This window comes from Leptidea sinapis, chromosome 33 (genome assembly GCF_905404315.1).
Source record: "Leptidea sinapis chromosome 33, ilLepSina1.1, whole genome shotgun sequence".
NCBI classification, from domain to species: Eukaryota; Metazoa; Arthropoda; class Insecta; order Lepidoptera; family Pieridae; genus Leptidea; species Leptidea sinapis.
The window spans coordinates 4,572,273-4,594,529 of NC_066297.1; the positions used below are offsets into that span (position 1 = coordinate 4,572,273).

The 22,257-nt window shown below is 35.9% G+C and overlaps 1 protein-coding gene across 2 annotated transcripts in view; it reads right to left on the minus strand.

The window, feature by feature from the left end:
* Positions 1 to 396: 396 nt before the first annotated feature.
* The window catches only part of LOC126974679 (fatty acyl-CoA reductase wat-like), a 78,284-nt gene continuing 56,423 nt past the window's right edge, over positions 397 to 22,257 (minus strand). For both annotated transcript variants that reach the window (XM_050822237.1, XM_050822238.1), the window contains 12 exons: positions 19,952 to 20,067; positions 17,481 to 17,603; positions 17,197 to 17,381; positions 13,758 to 13,841; positions 12,186 to 12,295; positions 10,273 to 10,358; positions 8,620 to 8,735; positions 6,357 to 6,479; positions 5,030 to 5,149; positions 3,852 to 4,042; positions 3,526 to 3,592; positions 397 to 2,711 (listed from right to left, as the gene is read on the minus strand). In XM_050822237.1, the coding sequence (XP_050678194.1) occupies positions 2,606 to 2,711; positions 3,526 to 3,592; positions 3,852 to 4,042; positions 5,030 to 5,149; positions 6,357 to 6,479; positions 8,620 to 8,735; positions 10,273 to 10,358; positions 12,186 to 12,295; positions 13,758 to 13,841; positions 17,197 to 17,381; positions 17,481 to 17,603; positions 19,952 to 20,067 (1,427 nt within the window). In that variant the 3' untranslated portion in view covers positions 397 to 2,605. The remainder of the gene's footprint in view (positions 2,712 to 3,525; positions 3,593 to 3,851; positions 4,043 to 5,029; positions 5,150 to 6,356; positions 6,480 to 8,619; positions 8,736 to 10,272; positions 10,359 to 12,185; positions 12,296 to 13,757; positions 13,842 to 17,196; positions 17,382 to 17,480; positions 17,604 to 19,951; positions 20,068 to 22,257) is intronic.

Here is a 22,257-nt window from a genome sequence, read left to right on the forward strand (position 1 = left end):
AATAATAATAAAATTGTGAAAAAATACTGTGATGTAATCTCGTCCCTTAACCAAAAGGATCATACAAATATAAATATTATCAAATATTTACTTGCCTATAGTAGTGCTTCGGACAATTAAAATATGATATATTTTTATTTTTTCTAGTATTATTCATGTGTATAGTTACAGTAAACAACCATAGTATTAATATAAATATCACTTTTTATGTTAGTATAATAATTTCATAGTGTAATAATTTCTCGTAGTTGTATGAAGCTTTGTCTCTGTATCACCTTATTTACTCATGTGTAGATACTAAGTGCTGGTAAAAACAAAGGCTACGTCCACTTCGCTACAAAGGTTACGTTAAAGGTTCGCTACAACTCCTAAAGGGTAGAAAGGAAAAAAAACAAGTGGTTTATTGATTTTATTTATCACAGTACAACTTACATAAACGCTTATCAATCTAGTATATAATAATACCTACTACATCGAAATCTATCTTAAAGTTGCCTTCTTAATATTACTTACCTACCTACCTGAGGAAAAATTAATAAGTAAGTAATTAATTATATTTTGAGGATTTTTTTGCAAGAACTTAAACACTTGCGAAAAAATAAATTAATCAAATACTTATGAAGTTTGTCATAAGTACTAAAATGATATATTAGGGAAAAGACGACTTGCCACCCCGATAATGTGTGATCAAATTTGATTTTTCAATGTCTGCGTTAGCTAGTGGTATAGTATAGGGGCTCCTGTTTCCGCAATTAAACCACAAGTATGGGTCCATTTTGCGTGCAGTATTGGCTAGTTACTCCAACCAGCCCAGCTCCATCCAGAAGTTCAGAACATTCTTGGGGTGTTCGCAGACTTCCTGGAGCGACCTCGTATTAGTTAAGGTTTTTGCCCGTTGGTTGGCCACCTCCGCATATTCCAGTGCCCACCATTATACAGATGTCATGTCTGTTGAGGCTGATAAGTCTACGTGTCAGTTTGGGCAAAAGTGCAGGTATGGCTTCTTTCGACTGCCTACAACTTGAGACATTCATCTTAGCTAGTGGCTTAATATTCAAATACCTTCAAAGAAGCTAACATAATATTAACGTAGTTCATGTATAAAATAGTAGATTGTTAACCGAGGGTCGAAACAATCAATTCCCGTGGCATATAGACTTTCTTTTAGGGTTCTATAGCCCGAGAAAGAATTGATTCTTTTACCCGTGTTAAAAACTCTACTATTCATTTCGAATATGAGGAAAATAAAACTAGTTGTTTCTCTGAGCACAGATTAGTATCCCGCCAATTTGTGTCGACTTTTTAAATTTTAAATATGTAACTCACCGCGTAAAAGTTGCGGCTTATTCCGCTCAAAGAAGATTGCGCTAAGTTCACACTGGCTGCTTAGAAAGTCACATGGCCGCTGCATTTTTTTAATTTAGTTTTGTTTTTACATAAAAAACCTCACAGCTGACAGCAGTTCTAATTTTAAAGTTCACTCCGGCCCTTAGTTGGGAAGTATTTTATATGAGTTTTTCCCTCTCTATGGAGGCAAGCAGCATTTTTCACCCAATAATCAGATCAAAACAACATTAATTTCCGAGTATGAGAAATGAAAATTATTTTTAATATTTAATCCCTGAATTGAAGAATCACTTAATAGTAACAAATTGTCTTCATATAATTAGATAAGTACTTAAAAACCGAACGAATAGGTACCTACTAAGTACTTAAAAACTAATTAATTAGACTAAAACTTAAAAAATAGAAATGCAAATGCCCCTAATCTTTTTCCAAACTTTAACTAAATAATACCTGCACTATTATTAACAACTAAATTAAAAAAAAACCAGTAAAAAAATAAGGACTACGTGTCACCTTACATAACAGTGTAGCACCAAAACAAGCCGATTAACATGTAAATACATAATAGCACGCACGCACACACTACTACAGGCCGACAGGCGGTCATTATGAGAATTGTCATCGTCTGTGATAGATCAGTTTGCGTCAATAAAATATTCAAAAAATGCCGTCGTGCGTTGTGAAAAAATGTAAAAACATTACTAAATAAGTATTTGTGGCCATATATGATTATTTAAGGGAGAAAAAATTGTGTAACTAGTATCCCCAGTAACTGCACACACACTAGCATAACGGTGCTTCACTTGCTAATATCACGGCGCGGAGTCCTTCTTTTTTTACTCGTCCGTGGTTTAAAACTCAAAAATGTCAAAACCATTTTTCCTATAAGATTGTCTTGTATTTTTGAAAATGCATTAAAAATATACTGAAGCTTGCGATTAAAGATTGATCGCCGCTGCGCTCCAACTAGATACCGCACTACCTAAGAGCAATAGCTTTTTTAGCTTAGGGGCGTGGCTTAACAGTTTAAAAAAATACATCTTAACATGTTTACCGCGACAAATGGATAACATCACCCGCGTTCGTCTGCGGGGAGGGAAATTAACGCATTATATGGTAGCGTTCACTGAATGAAGACGTGTCATTCGTAGTAAGCGATAATTCTATTTGGCTTTAGAAACTCTGTTTAAATTAAAACTCTTCAGAGTGGGGTTGTCCCAGAAAAATCAAACATGGCGGAAAACTTTCAAACAAAACTCTATAAACCAAAAATAATTGAGCCCAAAAAACTTAAGACCAGGTAGCCTAGGTACAACACCAAACTGTAGGTCATCACTTTTAGGCACTGGTGCATCCAGAACAACCTGTAAAAGAAAAATTTGCTTTAGATATCAAAATACAGATTCGTATCTTGAAACATACTAATAGAAATATTGTTTGTGCCATATTTATCGATATTTTTATTACTTAAGAAGTTGCGTGATGAAAATATTAATGTGATGATGGTAAATGAAATGCCCTGCCCGATTTAAAAATCCAAAAGTAAGTATGTGAGGTAGGGCCCACCGTCCGCCGTGGATAACTTTAATTTTGGGAGTATCAACTGTCCATGCAGGTCTCTAGCTCGAATCCATTCGGGAATATTGCAGACCACAGATTATTCTAACATATATCTCGCGAAACGCGTCGAAAAAAAACCCTTTACAGAAAGGCCTTTTCTAGGACCTTTCTTCCGTGGACTTAATTGTGGACTGTCTTCTTCAACTCTCAGGTTGTGGCTTCATCTTGAGAGTTGAACAAGACATACAAGATTTATCAACGATACTCCAGTCGAACGGTTGGCTCAGTGGAAAGAGCGCTCGAACGGAACGCGAGAGGTCGCGGGTTCGAGTCCCGCATCGTTCATAAATTTTGTTTTCAAATTTAATTTGTGTAATTAATCCCAGAAGTGAGGGTTATCACTTTAAAAAATAACAAATTGTTCATTATGAGTGTTTCTAAGTTAATACGACTCGAGTTTATTGAAAAATAGAGCGTTCGCTAAATTAAACGGACGGCAACGCTCCTGTGATACCTCTGGTGTTGCAGCAGAGTGTGAACGGCGGTGATCCAAACGCTTGTTTGTTTTCCTATTCATAAAAAAATTTGTTGCTATTTTCATCATATGCAGTTTAATACCTGTTCCACTTCTTTTTGGCTTCAGGAAGAGACGATAGGTCATCTTTCACCAGATACACACGTAAGCCTGCAACAAGAATAAACGGTTTAAGCTTGCAAACAATACTCAAACAATCATACAACGCTATTTGTGAGACTGTTAATAAATTACCATAATTAAAAAGAGATGTTTTGAGTTTGTTAAGAGAGAATGGGAATTAATGGCAAAATTGCAATCAGATGTCTATTAATTCCTTAATTGTCGAATACCGATGTTACACAATTTGAAAAATGCCATGCACACAAGCATGCATCATCGCCAAAAGAAAGAAATATAAAATAAGTACCTAATAAGAAAGTCTCAGCCATATACTCCCAGGACATGTCAGCCATGTTGAAGGGAAACACTGTCTTGTCACCGCTGGACATCGAATGCCACATCTGCTGCACGTTGGCATCACTGAACTGCCAGTCTTGAGTCGAGAAGTAGAACAGTATGTTGGCGAGTTTTGTGATCTTGTTGTAAAACTTCAACATGCTGAAATAAATAATAAACTGCTTTCACTACTCTTACGCTTATAAAAAAATACGGAACAAATAGTTTTATACAAATAGTTTCGTGTTTTCAGCACGATACAACAAGTGTACCTAGTGCGTTAACAGGACGAGACTAGCAGGACGTTCAGCTGATGGTAATTGATACACCCGGCCCATAACACTGCAGTGCCGCTCAGGGTTCTTCAGAAACCGAAAAATTCTTAACAACACCACAATTGCGCTCGTCACCTTGAGACAAAAGATGTTAAGTCTAATTTGCCCAGTAATTTCACTAGCTACGGCGCCCTTCCGACCGAACAATATACATTACTGCTTCACGGCAGAAATAGGCGCCGTTGTGGTTCTCTTAATCTAGCCGGAATCCTGTGCAAAGGAGCCTCCAACTGGTAAATCGTCTCTTACGACACACTTGGGCCTCGGACTTTCTTATTCTTTTTAGGCGCCGTTGCCACTAATTTTTTTTGTTCCTGGTGATATTGCTTTTATTACAATTTCTGGATAATTCCGTAGGTAATGTGCATGCACACTTAGATAAAATTTTGTTGTCGTATTTCAAATTGATACAAGAAGATATTGCTTTAAAATAGATACACGGAACGCAGACGTGGTCGCTAACTTTGGGCCTGATGAGCAAGCTCATTGTCTCAAAGTGGGCAACGGAGAGGGCTATGCTCGGAGTTTCCCTGCGAGATCGAATCAGAAATGAGGAGATCCGTAGGAGAACCAAACAAATTGCGAAACTGAAGTGGCAGTGGGCAGGGCACATAGCTTGACGGATAGATGGCCGTTGGGGCAGTAAGGTCCTCGAATAGCGACCTCGTACCAGAAGGCATAGTGTTGGTAGACCCCCACAAGATGGACCGACGATCAGGGTGGGGTAGTACCGATCTTCTTGGCAATCATTGGGGGAGGCCTTTGTCCAGCAGTGGACGTCTTCCGGCTGAAATGATGATGAGTAGAGTATTACCTTCTCTTTCTTCCAGTGAGTACGCAGAAGGAATCGATAAGTAAGGCAGGAAGGTAGTGGAGAAAGAGGTTGTAGAACAGGAACATGTAGTAGTTACGTGTAGGGTTTAAACCATAGTACCTGAAACATTTACAAAATGGGTTTAACTCTTAGATTAATTGTTCTCCGCTGCGCTACATACTAATATATACATAATATTACAAAAATTCAAAATAACTATTTTATATTATGCATATCATAATGTGCATAATATAAATATGCATCACTCGGTGATGGATACATATTTGTTCCCTTTGGGGTGGAGACGATGGGTCCTTGGGGTTCATCGGCACAAAAACTCGTAAAAGAGCTATCCAGGCGTCTAACCGATTCAACAGGTGACCCAAGATCTGGTACGTACCTCTGTCAAAGGATAAGTGTGGCTATCCTTAGAGGTAACGTTGCCAGCTTCATGGGCACCTTACCTGGCGATAGCGATCTTAAGTAATTTTGTTAGATTATTTAAGTTTTATTTTATTATTATTTATATAAATAGCGTTATTAATTTTTATATTATATTTAAAATACTTTATATAAGAACATATATATTAAAATCAGTTAAAACATTAACAAGATATTTTATTTCTAAAAAATTTATTTAAAAATACGTACTTATTTTGCATTTTTTATTAAATACTTTCCTAATTATTTTTCACATATCTTTAATATTCAACAATTACTGTTACATTCATAATTGGGTCGCACCATTTAACTTTAGCAATAACAGATATGTTAAAGTACCTACCTGTTAAACAAAAAATGAGTTGCACAGTTTGACAATTTTTTTAAGACGTCATCTTTAACTGTTGCGTCCGTCCAATCTTCGCCTGTTATTGTTAATGTTAAATAGCTGAAAAGTGACGTGTCAAAAGTATCAAATAAATATTCCATATTGACGTGATATTTCACTTTTTAGCTTTAACTATGCCAGGGAATACGATGGTGCAAAACATTCCGCAGTCTATGTTAAAGTCAGACTTACTGTTAAAGTTAAATTTGACTTAAACTTTAACTGTAACAGCTCATATGATCAGCCTTTAAAGTTAAAGAATGAAATATCAAGTCAATATCTAGTTTACATTAACAAAAGCTTTAACCGGCGAACATTGGACGGCTACGGTTAACACTTAAAGTTATGACGTCATCTAAAAATTGTCAAATGGGACAACATTTTTTTTTGTTTCAACTGTTTGTTATTGCTAAGGTCAGTTGGTGCAACCCAACCTAAGTATTGTAAAACTGTAGAGAGATGATAGTACATTAGAGTCTTGAGTAGTATGAAACTTACCAGACTGCTTTAGTGGTTGGTTTCTTGGTACCGTGTCTTCTGTTGGATTCTATAAATTCTCCCCAAGTAACTGGCTGCTGAGCACCAGACACGAAGTTGTATATCGGAATGTTGGATGTTTGGCTGAAAGAGATCAACGTACGTAGAATGACGACTTTAAATATTTTTTTATGACAATATGGGACGAGACGAGCAGGACGTTCAACTGATGGTAAGTGATACGCTCTGCCCATTACAATGCAATGCCGCTCAGAATTCTTGTAATACCCAATAATTATGAGCAGCACTATAATTGCGATCTTGTTAAGTCTCATTTGCCCAGTAATTTCATTAGCTACGGCGCCCTTCAGACCTAAACACATTAATGTTTACACATTACTGCTCCACGACAGAAATAGGCGCCGTTCTGGTACCCATAATCTAGCCGGCAACCTGTGCAAAGGAGCCCCCCACTGATGATTGTTTCAAACACTGACTTCAACAACAACGCTGTTGTTATTCCTCTGTTGTTACAAGCTGGTCTCAGATCCTCTTCCATAAAACACTGATTAATGTGCATTTTTTAATTATAGGTTAGCTGGATTTAAAGGCTCCTTCATAAATCTTGGCATTAAATTTTACAACACAACATCAAATAGTAGGTACACTAGGAATCACTAAGTACTAATTTAAGGAATATATTAAAGATTCTGTGACAAAGAATATGGTATAAATAGAAAACATAGACGATAATGATGGTTGGTGTGCTTCTTCTTTCGAATGTCTGCAGCCTGTAAGATTGCCCCATGCCATAAACGTTATTGGTAAAAGTGTGTACCCATGATGGCATTTTTACACGCTTTATATTAGCTTCACTTGTATGTTTGTATATTTGTATGTTTGTAACCGACTTCTTTGGGCGCGATTTTTACCCACTTTAAACGGCTAGATTTCGTTCAAACTTTCGATAAATCTATCGAGGACCGATGACATAACACTAATTTGATAAAATTATTCAATTTTTCAATCGCAAAATATGATTTTTGTTAAATTATATAATTTTTAAATAAATAAATCACTAATAAGCGCCATCTAGTAATTTATTGTAAACTACAAAGAAAACGCGCGACATGTCAAGACAGTTCCACAAAATTAAAGTATCTAATTCGTTTAGAAGCGAATAGATGGCGGTGAATTTATATTTCCATTATAAATTATTAATGCGTGATTTAACTGAGATAATTATTATAAGAGGGGATTCAGGGATCTCGAGCTAGCTGAATTAAGTGATCATTCAATATTACTAATATATTTTTATTCGCAAATATTAAAATCCCTTCATTCAATCTAAAAAATTAATTAAAAAATGAAAAATAAATAATAGTTAAAAAAAAACTAAAGAACACGCTTTATATAAAATTCAACTAAAAATAGAAAATAAATTTAAATTGAAAATAGTGTAAAAAAAATATTATATATTTTATTTAAAAAAAAAGCGTGGGGTGCTTTTTAAGCTATTATTAAAATAACAATTCTTCTACATCCCAACAAAATTATCTGTTGCGCCTACGTACGTAGCCATCTAAAGTACGGGTCTCAAATTTGGAATCCATGTTATAAAATACACTCAGAAAACATCGAAAGAATGCAAAGGAAATGCACGCGTTACTTGTCATATTAATTTTTATATACCAATGTGTGAATATCCACGGCGTCTTGTTCCTTCTACTTCCATTATATCAGAGGCGAAACATGTCTGACATCGCGTTTTTAGCCCAATTTACCATTGATAGTCCTGAGCATCTAAGCAAAATTAATCTTAATGTTCCCACTCGTAGTCTTAGGAAACCGGCTTTGTTTAGCATCGATTACAGCCACACTAACTACCGGAAAAATAGCTTTTTTCCTCGTTGCATGCGGCAGTTCAACAAGCTTAACTATGATGACCGTTTTGACCTCTTTACTTGTAGTCCTCGTGTAGCTAATAATGTGCTTACCAAAGACAATGTCGATGTAAGTCTAACATAAAAAAAGAAGCACTTAATCTCATAAGTTAGAACCTATTTTGTATTACATTGTTGTTTGTGTTATATATAAACCTGAGTTTAAGCAATTTAAAAACATATGTGGAAGCTTGTAATTAGCATTTATTAATCTATTTGTTGTGTAAAATTTTGTAAAAATGTCTCCCAAATAAAATAAAATAAAAATTTGCAGAGTGGTATTAAATGAAGGGTAAACCGGGGTTCCGTAACTAAGTCCATAAATCAAGTTAGTGACATACTTTTCCTTGAAGTGCTGCGCTGTCTGGAAAGTGGATGCTATAATGGCGTTGACTGTGAGGTCCACTGGAACCATATCAGCAACCTTCTCTAAGTCCATGTACATCGTGCGCAGAACCTGAAATATTTCAAATTCATATACGACCTGTATAGCCGAGTGGTTAGCGATCCTACCTACTAAGCTAGAGTTCCCGGGTTCGAATCCCGGTAAGTGCTGTCATTTATATGATGTATGTGGATGTTTGTTTCCGAGTCATGGATGTTTAAATGTGTATGTTTTGCATGTATTAATGTATGTTTAAGTAAGTATATTGTGTTAAATATATCGTTGTATTGCAACCCATAACACAGACTATGAATGCCTAATTTGGGGTAAGATAATTTGTGTAAAAAGTGTGTCAATATTATTATTATTACATACTGGTATTCAAAATTGGATTTATGTATCAGTTTTTGATTCTTCTGTCTCCAAAGGAAAGTTTCTAGTTCTTCTAAGTAGAAGAACGATATTTTTCTTAGGATAAAAGTGTATTTCTTTAATTATTTCTAAATCGTAAAATAGTGTGGCAGCGATCGCTTCATTCTCAAGTTGACAAAGTTATTGAGCCATTAAAAATATAAAAAAACCAAGTCTCGCAACTCCGTTCTTCTACCGCAAAAAGTTGTGAGATCCATGTAATAAATACCCTACTTAAGAGTCCTTCTGTCATAAGTTATTACGTAATTAGCTAACCTAACAACATCTTATAGTGACCATATCAGTACTTAAATCCATTATTTTTAAATAAATTCAGACTTATAGTTTTATCCATAACGAAGTTATAGGGGGTTGAAAATGGCCTAACTGCTTCGAGAAAATATTTTAATAAAAATACAACCGACTTGAAAAACACTATTTCAAAACAATAGAAATATAATATGCACTAAAAAGTATAAAAATAATTGCATTTTTATATACAATCTAATTAATTAATCTAATTCTAAATACGATTATTGTTATTTTTGGAATCGGTGTCCTTCCGCCGCGACTCGCTCTCGCCTCTCGCCTCCTCACGACTCAAGCACATCTCACCTATAACTACATAGTTATAGGTGAGATGTGTCCAAGATAGGTTTTTAACTACATACACTAAAATATATATAACTATGTACACTTGGGTGACACCGACTGCCCACAGTTTTACGTTATGTTACGTTTTTAAAATATGTTATGTTTTTAAAGTGATAACCCTCACACACTTCTGGCATTAATACACAAATAAATCTGAAAACAACATTATATGAACAATGCGGGACTCAAACCCGCGTTCCGTACGAGCGCTCTTTCCAACTGAGCCAACCGTTCGAGTGACGTATCGTTCTTAAAATGTTGTATACTTTGTTCAACTCTCAGGTTGTGTTTTCATCTACAGGATCTAACTTTACAGCTCACTCCCAATATTTGCATATAACGAAAATGACTTGAGATGACGCTCTTGCAAATCTAAACAATAATATTATGTTATGGTTTTAAAGTGGGACTCACTCTAGGATTTTCTTTTCAGTTATATTTTTTTACGTTACCGGATTTCATTATATGCAAGGCAGCCTTATCTTAATTATTTATTATATCATTTTGAGATAAGAAATAACAAAAAATTCGAAATATATCTTACCCCGGTACCGATGCCAACCACAAGGCCTGTGGGTCCGTACACACTGTCTGTCCATCCTCGCACTGGCTCTTCATACGTTGATATCACTGAAAAAGGAATCTCTGGATTATATAATCACGTGAAAAATCATATTGGATATTATTCTGGAGTGAAGATATCTGTATGGGTACCACAACGGCTCTTTTAACAATAACTGTCCCCCCGCACCCCCCGCCCTGTCCAGCCGCGCACTACTAGCTCAAGTCCGCAGTAAGAGGTGGGACTTTATCGCGAACCCACTCACCCTGATGAAGGACATCCGAATGGTCCGAAACTAGTCGGTACCGACATCGACAAAAACGTGAGTAAATACTTAATAATAATTTAATAATGACTCATTAAAGTTTTAATAATTTAATAACTGCCCCTTTCAAACCAATGGCCTATCCATTATGGAAATTAGGCATTTGAATGTGAGAGAGATCAACGGTATGTTTGTTTTTTTATGAGAAATAGTTATGATGTAAGATGATCAGTTGATGGAATGTGATACGCCCTACCGATTACAATGCAGTGCCCCTCAGGATTATTGAAAAACTAAATCTTCAGTTCGGCATCGTAATTGCTCTCGTCACCCAATATCAGAGTAATTTCACTAGCTACGGCGCCCTTAAGACACATTATTGCTTCACGGTAGAGCAGGCTTTGGTACCCTAGCAAGGGTAAATCTATAACTGGTACCTGCATCCATGGATTGTTTCCTTCTAGAATTTTAATTGCCTTTCATCAAGCGTATTTTGAATGTATATATGCTACGCGTTACAGAAACGAGACATGACCTAACTGAAAGGAAGTGAAAACTCACGTGGCCCGTGCGACTCAAGCACATCTCACCTATAACTATGAATGTAGTTACAAACCTACATTGGGTGACACCGACTCCAAAAACAACAATAATCGTAACTAGAATTAGATTAATTAATTAGATTGTATAAAATACGCAGTTATTTTTATACTTTTTAGTGCATATTATATCTATTGTTTTGGAATAGTGTTTATGAAGTCGGTTGTTTTTTTGTTGAAATTTTTCTTCATTTTTTGATTATTAGTGAATCTGAAGTACACTTACTAATAATTTGTCTAAATATAAATTATGTAGATCTTGCAATGCAGCAATGAACGTAAGCGCATTGCAATTTGATTACAGACAGTAAGAAGTTCTGCCACAAATCGCACCCTTACTGTAAGTCATTTATGAGTTCCATTGAACACCATATTCGATTACGACAGTTACTTGACCATAACGTCGTTACGTTAGGTGACTCAAATATCCGGATGGCATAAAAAAGATTCAGCCGAGTATCGTTCATTTGCTCTTAATTGAAGGGTTCCGTAACTTTGTCATTCCATAATCAGAAACTAACCAAACTACCTTTGAAGTATATATTTTCCAATAAAAAAAGAATCATCGAAATCGGTTGGTGCGATATTAAGTTATTCGTAAACTGGTCGCGCACATACTTATAGCAAATTTAAGACTTTTATGGTTTTCTCAAGTCTCATTGTCAGATCTAGACCAAATGGAACCACACGGGAAGTACCAGCCTTCAAATAAAAAAATAATTATCAAAATTGCCATTTCACCCAGTCGAAAGTTCTAAGGTAACCGACATAAAAATTTAAATTTAGTTTAGCATGAAACGTGCAGTGATTTTACATAAGTTTGAAATAGAAGTAATTACAGTATGGCGATAGGCGACGAAGTATAATCCGGCTAAGTTTGAAAGCGCAGTTGCATAAAACGTAGTGGATGTCGACTATCTCCGCTTTTTGCAAGATTATAGCCGTCATCAGTCAAGCTATAAATTACTGCGAGTTTCATACCTGTTCATACAATCGCTTTTTTTTAGAGAGTTTCGCTAGGCTGCACTTACCTATCGAAGGTCTGAAGATACATATCGGCATCCCTTCACCACACTTCCGCACAGCCTCTTCCGCGATCGCCTTTGTCAAGCAGTATGTATTTGGACGTTTGCCGAGAATACTGAAAATATATGAATTTTTAAGTAACACGTATTAAAGGCTTTTAAATAAAGTCATATGAATATTTACAGTGTACCTCTACCAGAATGGTTGGGTCTTTGCTAGGACCAGCATACCAACGAGCCATGGAGAGAAGTGTACCACACGTACAAAAGTGAGACAGAATGAGACCTTAGGAAAAAACCCAGAATAACCTGATTTATATAAAACGAGAAAAGGCTGAGATGATAGTGGTGTGGACTTAATAATGTATGGTTCGTGGTTTGGACAAATGGAACAAATCTTTGGCAGGCAAGAGGCCGAAAAAGAAATAGAAGCAGGCAATTTGAATGATGGTGAGATGATATAGATGCTGTAGACTGGAAGGCCTGGTCAAGGGCTACGAGATATAGAAGTGTATGAGAAGTTGGGCAGACCTATGCCAGACCTATGCCAGGGCGAAGAGAAGGCCGACGTAGTAATAATAAGTCAAGATATATAGAATAAAATAAAAACAATAACTTTCCTAATTAACTGTTATTGTTAACTTAAAGTAGTGAAACTCTGAATAAGGAGCTTATTGACTAATTTCATTTCTTTTGCCAGAATACCAATGCTTACAATTTTTATTTGTCTGTCTATTTGTTGCTGTTAATTTTCAAAACGTCTGCACGTACTTTGACGGTCTAACCCAAGGTTGTCTGCATCGCCTTTTAATGGAGCGAGGGAGTATTATGGAGCTTATGTAGTGTCAAAATCAAATAAACTTTATTCAATTAGGCTTAAACTAAGCGCTTTTGAATAGTCACTATAAATATTTAATATAAATAACTGAATCTATCATAATATGTTCGGAAAAAGTGGAGCTCGTGAGAAAAACTTACAAGAAACTCAACGGCCACTCTTTTCAATCAAATAGAGTATTTTACAATGGCTGTAATATACACAACAAGTTAGTTTGTAAGGTGCTTCAATAATATAAATTATTTCATAAAAAGTAATAAAGAATGAACTGTATAAATATAAGTCAAGTTTATTGGATGCATCAACCTTTAAAGCTTGATTTCATTGTTTGTGTAAGGATGCTTCGTGAACATGATGGTTGTGATCACTGTCGTTATAAGTAATTGCATCCAACAAATACAATGATGTATTAATTAGCAAGTCGGCCTGGCGCCACGTGCAGCACCCGTTCACGAGTTGATGGTATTAAAATTAACACAATATGGCATGCTAATTTTTGACTCATCTCTTTATTCGTAGGGACCATCGCATAGTGGGTTTGAAAGTTAGCTTTCTTACACAAACTTTTAATAAAAAAAAAACTAAACAAGTCGTCCATTTAGGTGAGTATGAGATGAACTTGTGCTCAGTAATTTCACTTGCCATCAGCTGAATGACCTGCTCGTCACGTCCCTAATTTTCATTAAAAAAAAATTGTGCTCATATTTGAGCATAGACGTAGGGTATAAGTGAGTACTCACGCGGGTAGAATGGACTCAATCAGGTCATCATCCAGTTCTGCGACAGCCTCGACAGCACTCACCGACATTGGAGGCTCGTAGAATCTGCACAAAGACGAAAAAAAAAACAAATTACTTTGTTATTGTTCTGTTAATCACAAGGCAACATCTTAGGACCACTATTGTTCCTTTACTACATAAATTACATTGCAAGCAATATTATCCAAAGAATGCTTCTTATTTGACTACCTGCATAAAGATTAAATATATATATATATATATTTAATCTTAATATATATATTTAATCTTTATATATATATAGGGATTAGCCCAGTAGTTAGTGACCCAGCCTACTGAGGTAAGGTCACGGGTACAAATCTCTTTTCTCTATGTAAAATTTTGAATAGTAAGTGTAATTGGTATATGGGTAGAGAACTTACAGTAACACTTATATACATGTAAACATGAAAATATTTCATATAATTATATAATCAATTTAAATGCTCTTTTATAAACTAATAATATCTTTAAAGTGACATATTATATTATTAATAGACTCAATAAATATGGAATCATATTATTATTGTTTATTTAAGTCATTACTATGGAGATTTACCTGGAGAGGTAAATTATCATTGACACTATGATTTGTGCTAAATCGTTAATTTGCATGCTAAAAATTAATTAGCAAAGCATGTACGTAATCACATAAAACCATTTGTAACAAGTAGTTATTAACCATAGTTGACGCATAAAAAAAATATAAATTAAGAATTTAAAAGATGAAGATCGTTAGAAAAAAAAGTAAAATCGAAGGTAACGTAATTTTTATGAATTTCCAAGAAATTGTTGTAATCAATCATGTTTAAATATTACTTGTTATGCCTAATACTCGGCTAGATCAAGGTAGTCTTTTGCATAGTGAGGTATATGGTACTAGGTCTTCATCTGGTTACTCCAGTCTTGGGGATTTTTGTTTTATTTTTTACACTGGCCTTCAAAAGTAAGTATCACACTTTTAAAATTGGGATAACGTTTTAAGTTCACAAGATATACTTTCGAAATAAAAAGGACTCCAAAGAGAATTTAATTTTGTACATAAAAACTTTATAGTCGGTAACCTTCTTTTAAGAATTGGCTGAAAAAAAACTTTAAAAAACAAAACCATTCCTTTTTCAAAGTGGACGTTTCCGAATTACAATTTTACCATTCACATTTTTCTTTCTGTTTTAAATTTTTTTCAAGATCGATGGGTCTTGTTTTAAAAATTTATACTAAAAAGCACATAACATTTATTTATCATGCCTCTTTCAGTTAAAGAATGTGCTAGGATCATGGCTTTTCTGGAACTAGGCATCAGTATGCGTCGCACTGCAAGAATGGTGTGTGTGACGGTACGAACGGTCCAGAAGGTAAAACGAAGGTACGAAGAGACTGGACACCATCTGAGGAGACCTTGTAATGGCAGACCCAGGTGTACCAGTGCCCGAGAAGATCGTTATATTATTTCCACTGTGTTAAGAAATCGCCACCAAAATGCAATTGAAGTCCAGCAACAGCTACTTCACACCCGGAGGGACTACATTAGTGACAGTACAGTGAGAAGAAGACTTGCTGAAGCCAATTTGAAACCCCGAAGACCAGCGAGTGGCCCAAAACTCGGGGGACAGCATTGAGTAGCGAGACTACGATGCGCCCGTGAACACATGCAGTGGGATGAAGAAGAATATTCAAGAATTTTGTTTGCAGATGAGTCTCGATTCTCCCTTTACACTTCTGATGGAAGGCGAAGTGTTTACAGGCGACGTACATGTATGGGCTGGTATATCTTCAGAAGGTCGCACAGAGCTAGTAGCCATAGAAAATGGGCAAACTCACTGGGCAAAGATATGCTCAAGAGATTCTCAATGAGTATGCAGGGCCGTATTTAGCAAATATGGGTGATGGATCGACGCTGATGCATGATAATGCCCGGCAACACACGGCTCATATCGTACAAGAGTATATTCAGGAGGTCGGTATCAGCGTGATGGCTTGGCCATCAAGAAGTGCTGATCTCAACCCGATTGAACACGCCTGGGATGAGCTTGGGAGGCTAGTCAGAAATCGCAGACCACCACCTACTACCCTCAGGGCACTAAAGCAGGTCCTGGTAGAAGAATGGGTTAATATTCCCCAACATCGGCTCCGAAACCTAGTGTTCGGTATGCCAAACCGGCTCGAAGCTGTAATAAGAGCTCGAGGAGGCAATACCAGTTATTAAAAATTAAATAACATGTAATACATTTTAGTTGAATTTTTTACACTAAACTAAAAATGCCTATTTTCATTGTTTTATCTTTTTTAAGTTAAAAATGTTACTAATGTATAATTTTAGTTTCTAAGAATTAAAGCCTATAAAATTTGCAACAAAACGTTTTTAATCTTAAATCTCTATAGTTCCTTCTATCTTCTATAGTTAAGAAAAAAAATAATTTGAAAAGTGTGATACTTTTGCAGGCCAGTGTATTTTTATGTTGATAATTTTTGAAAATTTTGTAAGTTTTAGTTGTTAATTTAAATATTATATAATTGCTTGCATATCTTTTCATATATACATCCACTGCATTCGTTAGGTCATCTGTAATGATTAGTCACTGATGTTTCTTTTTATTCTACACGAGTAAGCCAAAACTAATTTTGGTCCATCTATACATACATTGTATAAATAATAATGTAAAATACTGAAACTGTAAATATTCATGAAAAGGAGTGGCAATGAGTTTATTGCAACTTCTCTTTTAAGCTCAACTTTTCCGAAGTGGCGGTTATTTTTTATTATAATGTCAAACATTCATACGTGTCATTTGGTCTAAGTGAATAACTGATTTTTCTTTTCTCTCTTCTTTTTTATGAAGCATTCTAGCAACGAAGAACTCCTTCTTTCTCATGTTAAACTTGAAATTGTGTGATGAAAATAACTGCTTTTAACAAAAATATGGTCGAAATGTTTGTAGGTTCCTATTTTTTTTATAGATGTACTGAGAATAAACAGCCATAGTATCTTGATATCTGTGTTATTACTAAGAGAGGTTCTACGATACTTTTGACACAAATCGCAATCTTTTCAAATTAGTTCGAAAGGATAACTTTAAAACATAACTCTCAAGGAAACAATTTTGAAAAATAAATGATTTTTAAAGTGCAAGGTGGTTGTTGTGCTTGGCTAATGTTATAACTGTTCAATACTTAATTAACGATTTAAGAGTCTTTTAATAAGTCCACCTGAAAAAAAATTGACTATTTATTACTATATTAATTGACTTTGACACTAACTTCTGACACTGGGCCACTACTTCAACATACTGTGCGGAACTGGGCCACTACTTCAACATACTGTGCGGAACTGGAGCGCTACTTCAACATACTAAGCGGCACTGGGCTGCTATTTCAATATAACTATTTAAAAATCTGAACATACTTCTCTTCAATCTTCTGCATGTGTGTCTGCGAGAAGGCTGTGGACACGTGAGTGAAGGCCTTCAGCATCTTGCACTCCTTAGCAAGCTGCAGCACCTCCTTGGTTCCCTTTACGTTGATGCCAACTGCCGTTGACAGCTTCTCGTCGAACTTTACTGTGGCTGCCGAATTTATGATGATGCTAACCTAGAATCATATCGAATCAACAGTAATGCATCTCTGAATGATACAAAACAAAATTAAAGATATTGCCCAGAGGCAGTTTAGGTTAAAGTGTAAGTTTACCCTGGAAGTGAGAAGTTTTCGGTCTTCGTTACTCAGGCCCAGTCCCGGTTTCTGCATGTCTCCAATAATTGGTACCACCTTATAGATCCCTTTTGGATTCTCTTTATTAGCCCGGTGAAATAACTGCAAAATTAAATTAAAAAGTAAATTACATAACCTGTGTAGGCATGATTGATCGCCTCACAAACTCAGTAAGGAGATCTTGCCCTCTGCTTCCCCGGGGCATAGAAAGAATAGGGAAGTCCTAGGCCCAAGGGTGACGTAAGAGGCGAATAAGGGCATTTACCAGTGGGAGGCTCCTTTGCGTAGGATGCTGACTAGGTTATGGGAACCACAACGGCGCCTTTTTCTGCCGTGAACCAGTAATGTGTAAGCATTACTCTGTTTCGGTCGGCAGGGCGCCCCAGATAGTGAAATTATTAGGCAGATGAGACTTAACATCTCATCTTATGTGCCACTCAGAATTTTTGGGTTTTCCTGAAGAATCCTGAGCGCCACTGTATTGTAAAGGGCAGTAATCAATTAACATCTGCTGAACGTCGTCTAGTCCCTTATTTTCATAAAAAAAACAGCAGTTAGTAAAACACTTCTAGGCAGGAACTGTAACAGTCTCCAAGTATCTTGCATTATTGTGTGGCGCTAGTGGCGAATGAACGTTTCATAATTTGAATTGAATGAATCGAAAGGTGCCCCGCGTTATTTATTCCACTAAGGATTAGTATCAAATGATATTGAATGTTTTAAATAACAAACAAAAAGCAGGAAATAATGCATCCTACCTCTAAATCATAGGGGCTACCCACTCCGAAGTACTTTTTTTGACAATTATTTTACAATAATTTTAAAAATATAATATACCACTTTCACCCTTTTACTTTATAGGCTACTAGCTGACCCGACAGACGTTGTTTTGTATATAATAAAAAATACAATTTTATAGGAATTTGCCAATAATTTTTCATAACATCAAGAATTATTTCGTAACATATGCTCCTTGTTGTTATAATGAAATTGTTTCACAGCAGAACTGTCAAACAGTGCGTCAATAAATTCTCTCGCAGAAAATATGTCCATACAAAACAAATATTGAAAAAAAAATAAGTATAGGTCCCAAAAATCGAAATAAAAACAATCCTATCTCTCAAGTTGGACGAAACTGCACTCCATGATCTAATTCCCATTTAAATCCGTTCATTAGTTCAGGCGTCCATCGCGGACAAACAACGTGTCACGTCATTTATACCTATATATTAAGATTGAGATAAAATAGGAAAGCAGTTTAAGGTAACTGAAAAAATCTGAAGCTAACAGAAAAGCAGTCTCGAAACGTCAATTTTTCCAAGAGTTTTCGTAAATACAATAGGAGCTATATGAAATGGCTTTACAGTCAATATAAAAAGCATTAATTAAAGTAGTTTTTTTATGGTTATGATAGCTGCATTTTAAAATCTCATAATTGACATGCCGAGAGCACAAACATAACCACGTTATGAGGTGTGCAATATCTTAAGGCGACACTAAATGCTAGCGACCTTGAGCGATATGAGTTCACGGCTGCCGGCCCGCCATCTATGTAACAAGGCCAATAATTTCAAAATTATTGGGTGGAAAACAGTTTATATGCTTACAGTCCTCGTTATTCACTACTAATCTAAATAAATGAACCTACACAAAAAAGTACAAGCTATAAGAATAACTTTTCTGAGAAAAGTACCAAAAAAATGCGTCACGCCATACCAAAAAATTTGTTTAACTTCAAAGAAAAGTGGTAGTTCAAAAAGGCTCGGCAGTGTTAACTATAACCAACAAGCATTTGCAACCTACAAATAAGACTTAAGGATATGTGTAACAGGATTAAGTAGTGTTCATAGCTCCAAATGCTATACTTTCACCACAAAACTTGTCTAAAAACACCATGTTTGCGTGTTTTCTGCTTACTCTTCGCCTACCTATTTAATAATATAATTCTAACAATTATATTATTAAATAGGTAAGTACTTGTACCTCGAATTACACAAAATAAAATATAAGTTGACCTTATGGACTGCAGCATTTTTATATTATTCTGTTCCATCCACAGAACCGCAATACGGTTGCAAGATGGCAGTCGAATATAATAATTGTAGGGTTGAGTATCGGTTGTCATATATTTTTTATGCCCCAAATTTTTTTTTATTACTTTAATAATAAATATGACAATACAACGTTTGCTGGGTCAGCTAGTTATTACATGAAAGTGCTGCTGTCTAGTTTTCTTCTCACCCCCTGTGTGAGTGCGGAAGGAGGGTTTCAGGGCGCAGCCCTATACCCTGGCACTTCTTCTCCCAAGACATTGGGAGAGTCATTGGGTATGTTTGCGGTCGTCGCTACTTGCTTGGGGCACAACTATTTTTTTTTTGTTTTTTTTTTTTATACTTTAATAATAAATATGACCATGCAACGTTAGCTGGTTATTACATGAAAGTACTCACAAAGTCATCCAGCATACTCTGTAGTCGCTCGTGAGGTGGAACTCCTCTCTTCGGCCTGACCAGAACGTAGATGGTGTCCAGATCACCGCATGCTCGGAGTAGCTTCTCAATAAGCACTGAAAGACAAAACAATTCATTAGAATATGCTGAGACACAAACGTAATCAGGGATCGAGACTGTTTACTTGTAATGCCTACTACTCGGTTAAATTTAGTTAAAAAATGTATATAATCTATTATAAAATTATATTTATGAAACAACTTTGCTAATAATTGAAACTAAAATGCCAGGTTGCGTGGTAAAACTTTGTAGAAATAAAACTACAAGAAATAAGAAAGACACTGGGATCACATATGATATGTGACCCTGTCTTTAGTACCTAAGTATTTTGTATTTTATTAATGTATGTTACAATAGTTGGAAGCTGCCATTGAGTGTCAACATGCCACGCACACAAGTAGGTATCTAATAGGTGCCGTATTAAAAAAGAATGTTCTTAGGTGGTGCAGTATCTAGTTGGAGCCCATCGGCGGCCAATCCTTAATCTAAGCTTCTAAGGCTTTTAAGCGCTATTGAATCGTTACTTTAAATATTTCTTTTAAATTACTGAATCTACCATATGTTCGGAAAAAGTAGAATTCATGGGAAGAACATACAAGAAACTCAACGGCCACTCTTTTCAATCAATAGAGTAGCTGTAATATACATAACAAATTAGTTTGTAGCGTGCTACAACCAGTATTTTTTTTTATGGAATAGCAGGACAAACGAGCGTACGGGTCACCTGGTGTTAAGCGATCACCGCCGCCCACGTTCTCTTGCAACACCAGCGGAATCACAAGAGCGTTGCCGACTTGAAGGAAGGTGTACGCACTTTCTTTGAAGGTCCCCATGTCGTATCGTCCCGGAAACACCGCACAAGAAAGCTCATTACACAGCTTTGTAGTACGAGGAAGAAAGCTCCTTGAAAACCGCACTGTGGAGGACCGCCACACATCCAGATGGTGGGGATGATATCCTAATTTGTGGCGTGTCGTGCGAAGGTGGAATGGAAGGTGGAAACATCCAGTATATGAATCATGTTCATAGTTAAAAGCGTTTTAAAAATCAAATATTTCATAAAAAGTAATTAAGATTATTTACTGTATAAATATAAATTATCTTATGTTGGATGCATCAACCTTTAGAGCTTGAATTCATTGTTTGTGTAAGGATACTTTGTGAACATAAAGGTCGTGATTACTGTCAGAATAAGTTGTAACGTCAGGTGTGATAGAAATTTATTTGCGGTAGATCTTGTCTTGCCAATGGGAAGCATTTGCACGGAGACAATCATGTAGCCAGGATTATCATCCATCAGTAACTAGCTCTTCGATACAATCTTGTGCATTTCGAAGTCTCGTATTACAAGTATACTCCGGAGCCAGTTCTGGCAAACAGCCGTGACAAGCTCTACTGGGACCGATCTATCATCAACACCAGTCAACTCCTTTGCACAGGATACCGGCTAGATTATGGGTACCACAACGGCGCCTATTTCTGCCGTGAAGCAGTAATGTGTAACCATTATTGTGTTTTTGTCTGAAGGGCGCTGTAGCTAGTGAAATTACTGGGCAAATGAGACTTAACATCTTACATCTCGAGGTGACCAATGCAGTTGTAGTGCCATTCAGAATGTAATACAAGAATCCTAAGCGGCACTGCATTGTTATGGGCAGGGCATATCAATAACCATCAGCTGAACATCCTGCTCGAGACGAGCCCCTTATTTTCATTAAAAAAAAACACGGAATTTTATGGTTATTATATTATGGTGCCTACCCGATATTGTGGTGGTAGATCAGTAAGAGTGAAGGACATTTATTGCTCGGAATGTTAAACGCCCTCTTCCATTAAAAAAAAACGATACTATATATTTATACAGCTTATTTCGAAATATTTGACATTTAAATTGCTCTTAACTTTAAACACTATTCATATATTGGATGCAGGACAAACAAATTTATGCTTAACTAGCTGACCCGGCAAACGTTGTTTTGCCATATAAAGTTCGTATCGAACGTTTTCTCTCAGACTTACTTTTTAAATCCGAATACCACGAAAAAGTCTTTTCATCTTTCGGATTAATATAATATAGCTTATGAAACTCACCAAAAATGTGAATTTTTGCTATTCGGGACTGAGACAAATCCAACAAATAAAAAATCATGAAAATCGGTCCAGCCATCCTCCAGCTATAATTTAAATTGGAATTAAGTATTTTTTATAATGATCTCACTAATAGGAATTACAATTTGCAAATTTGT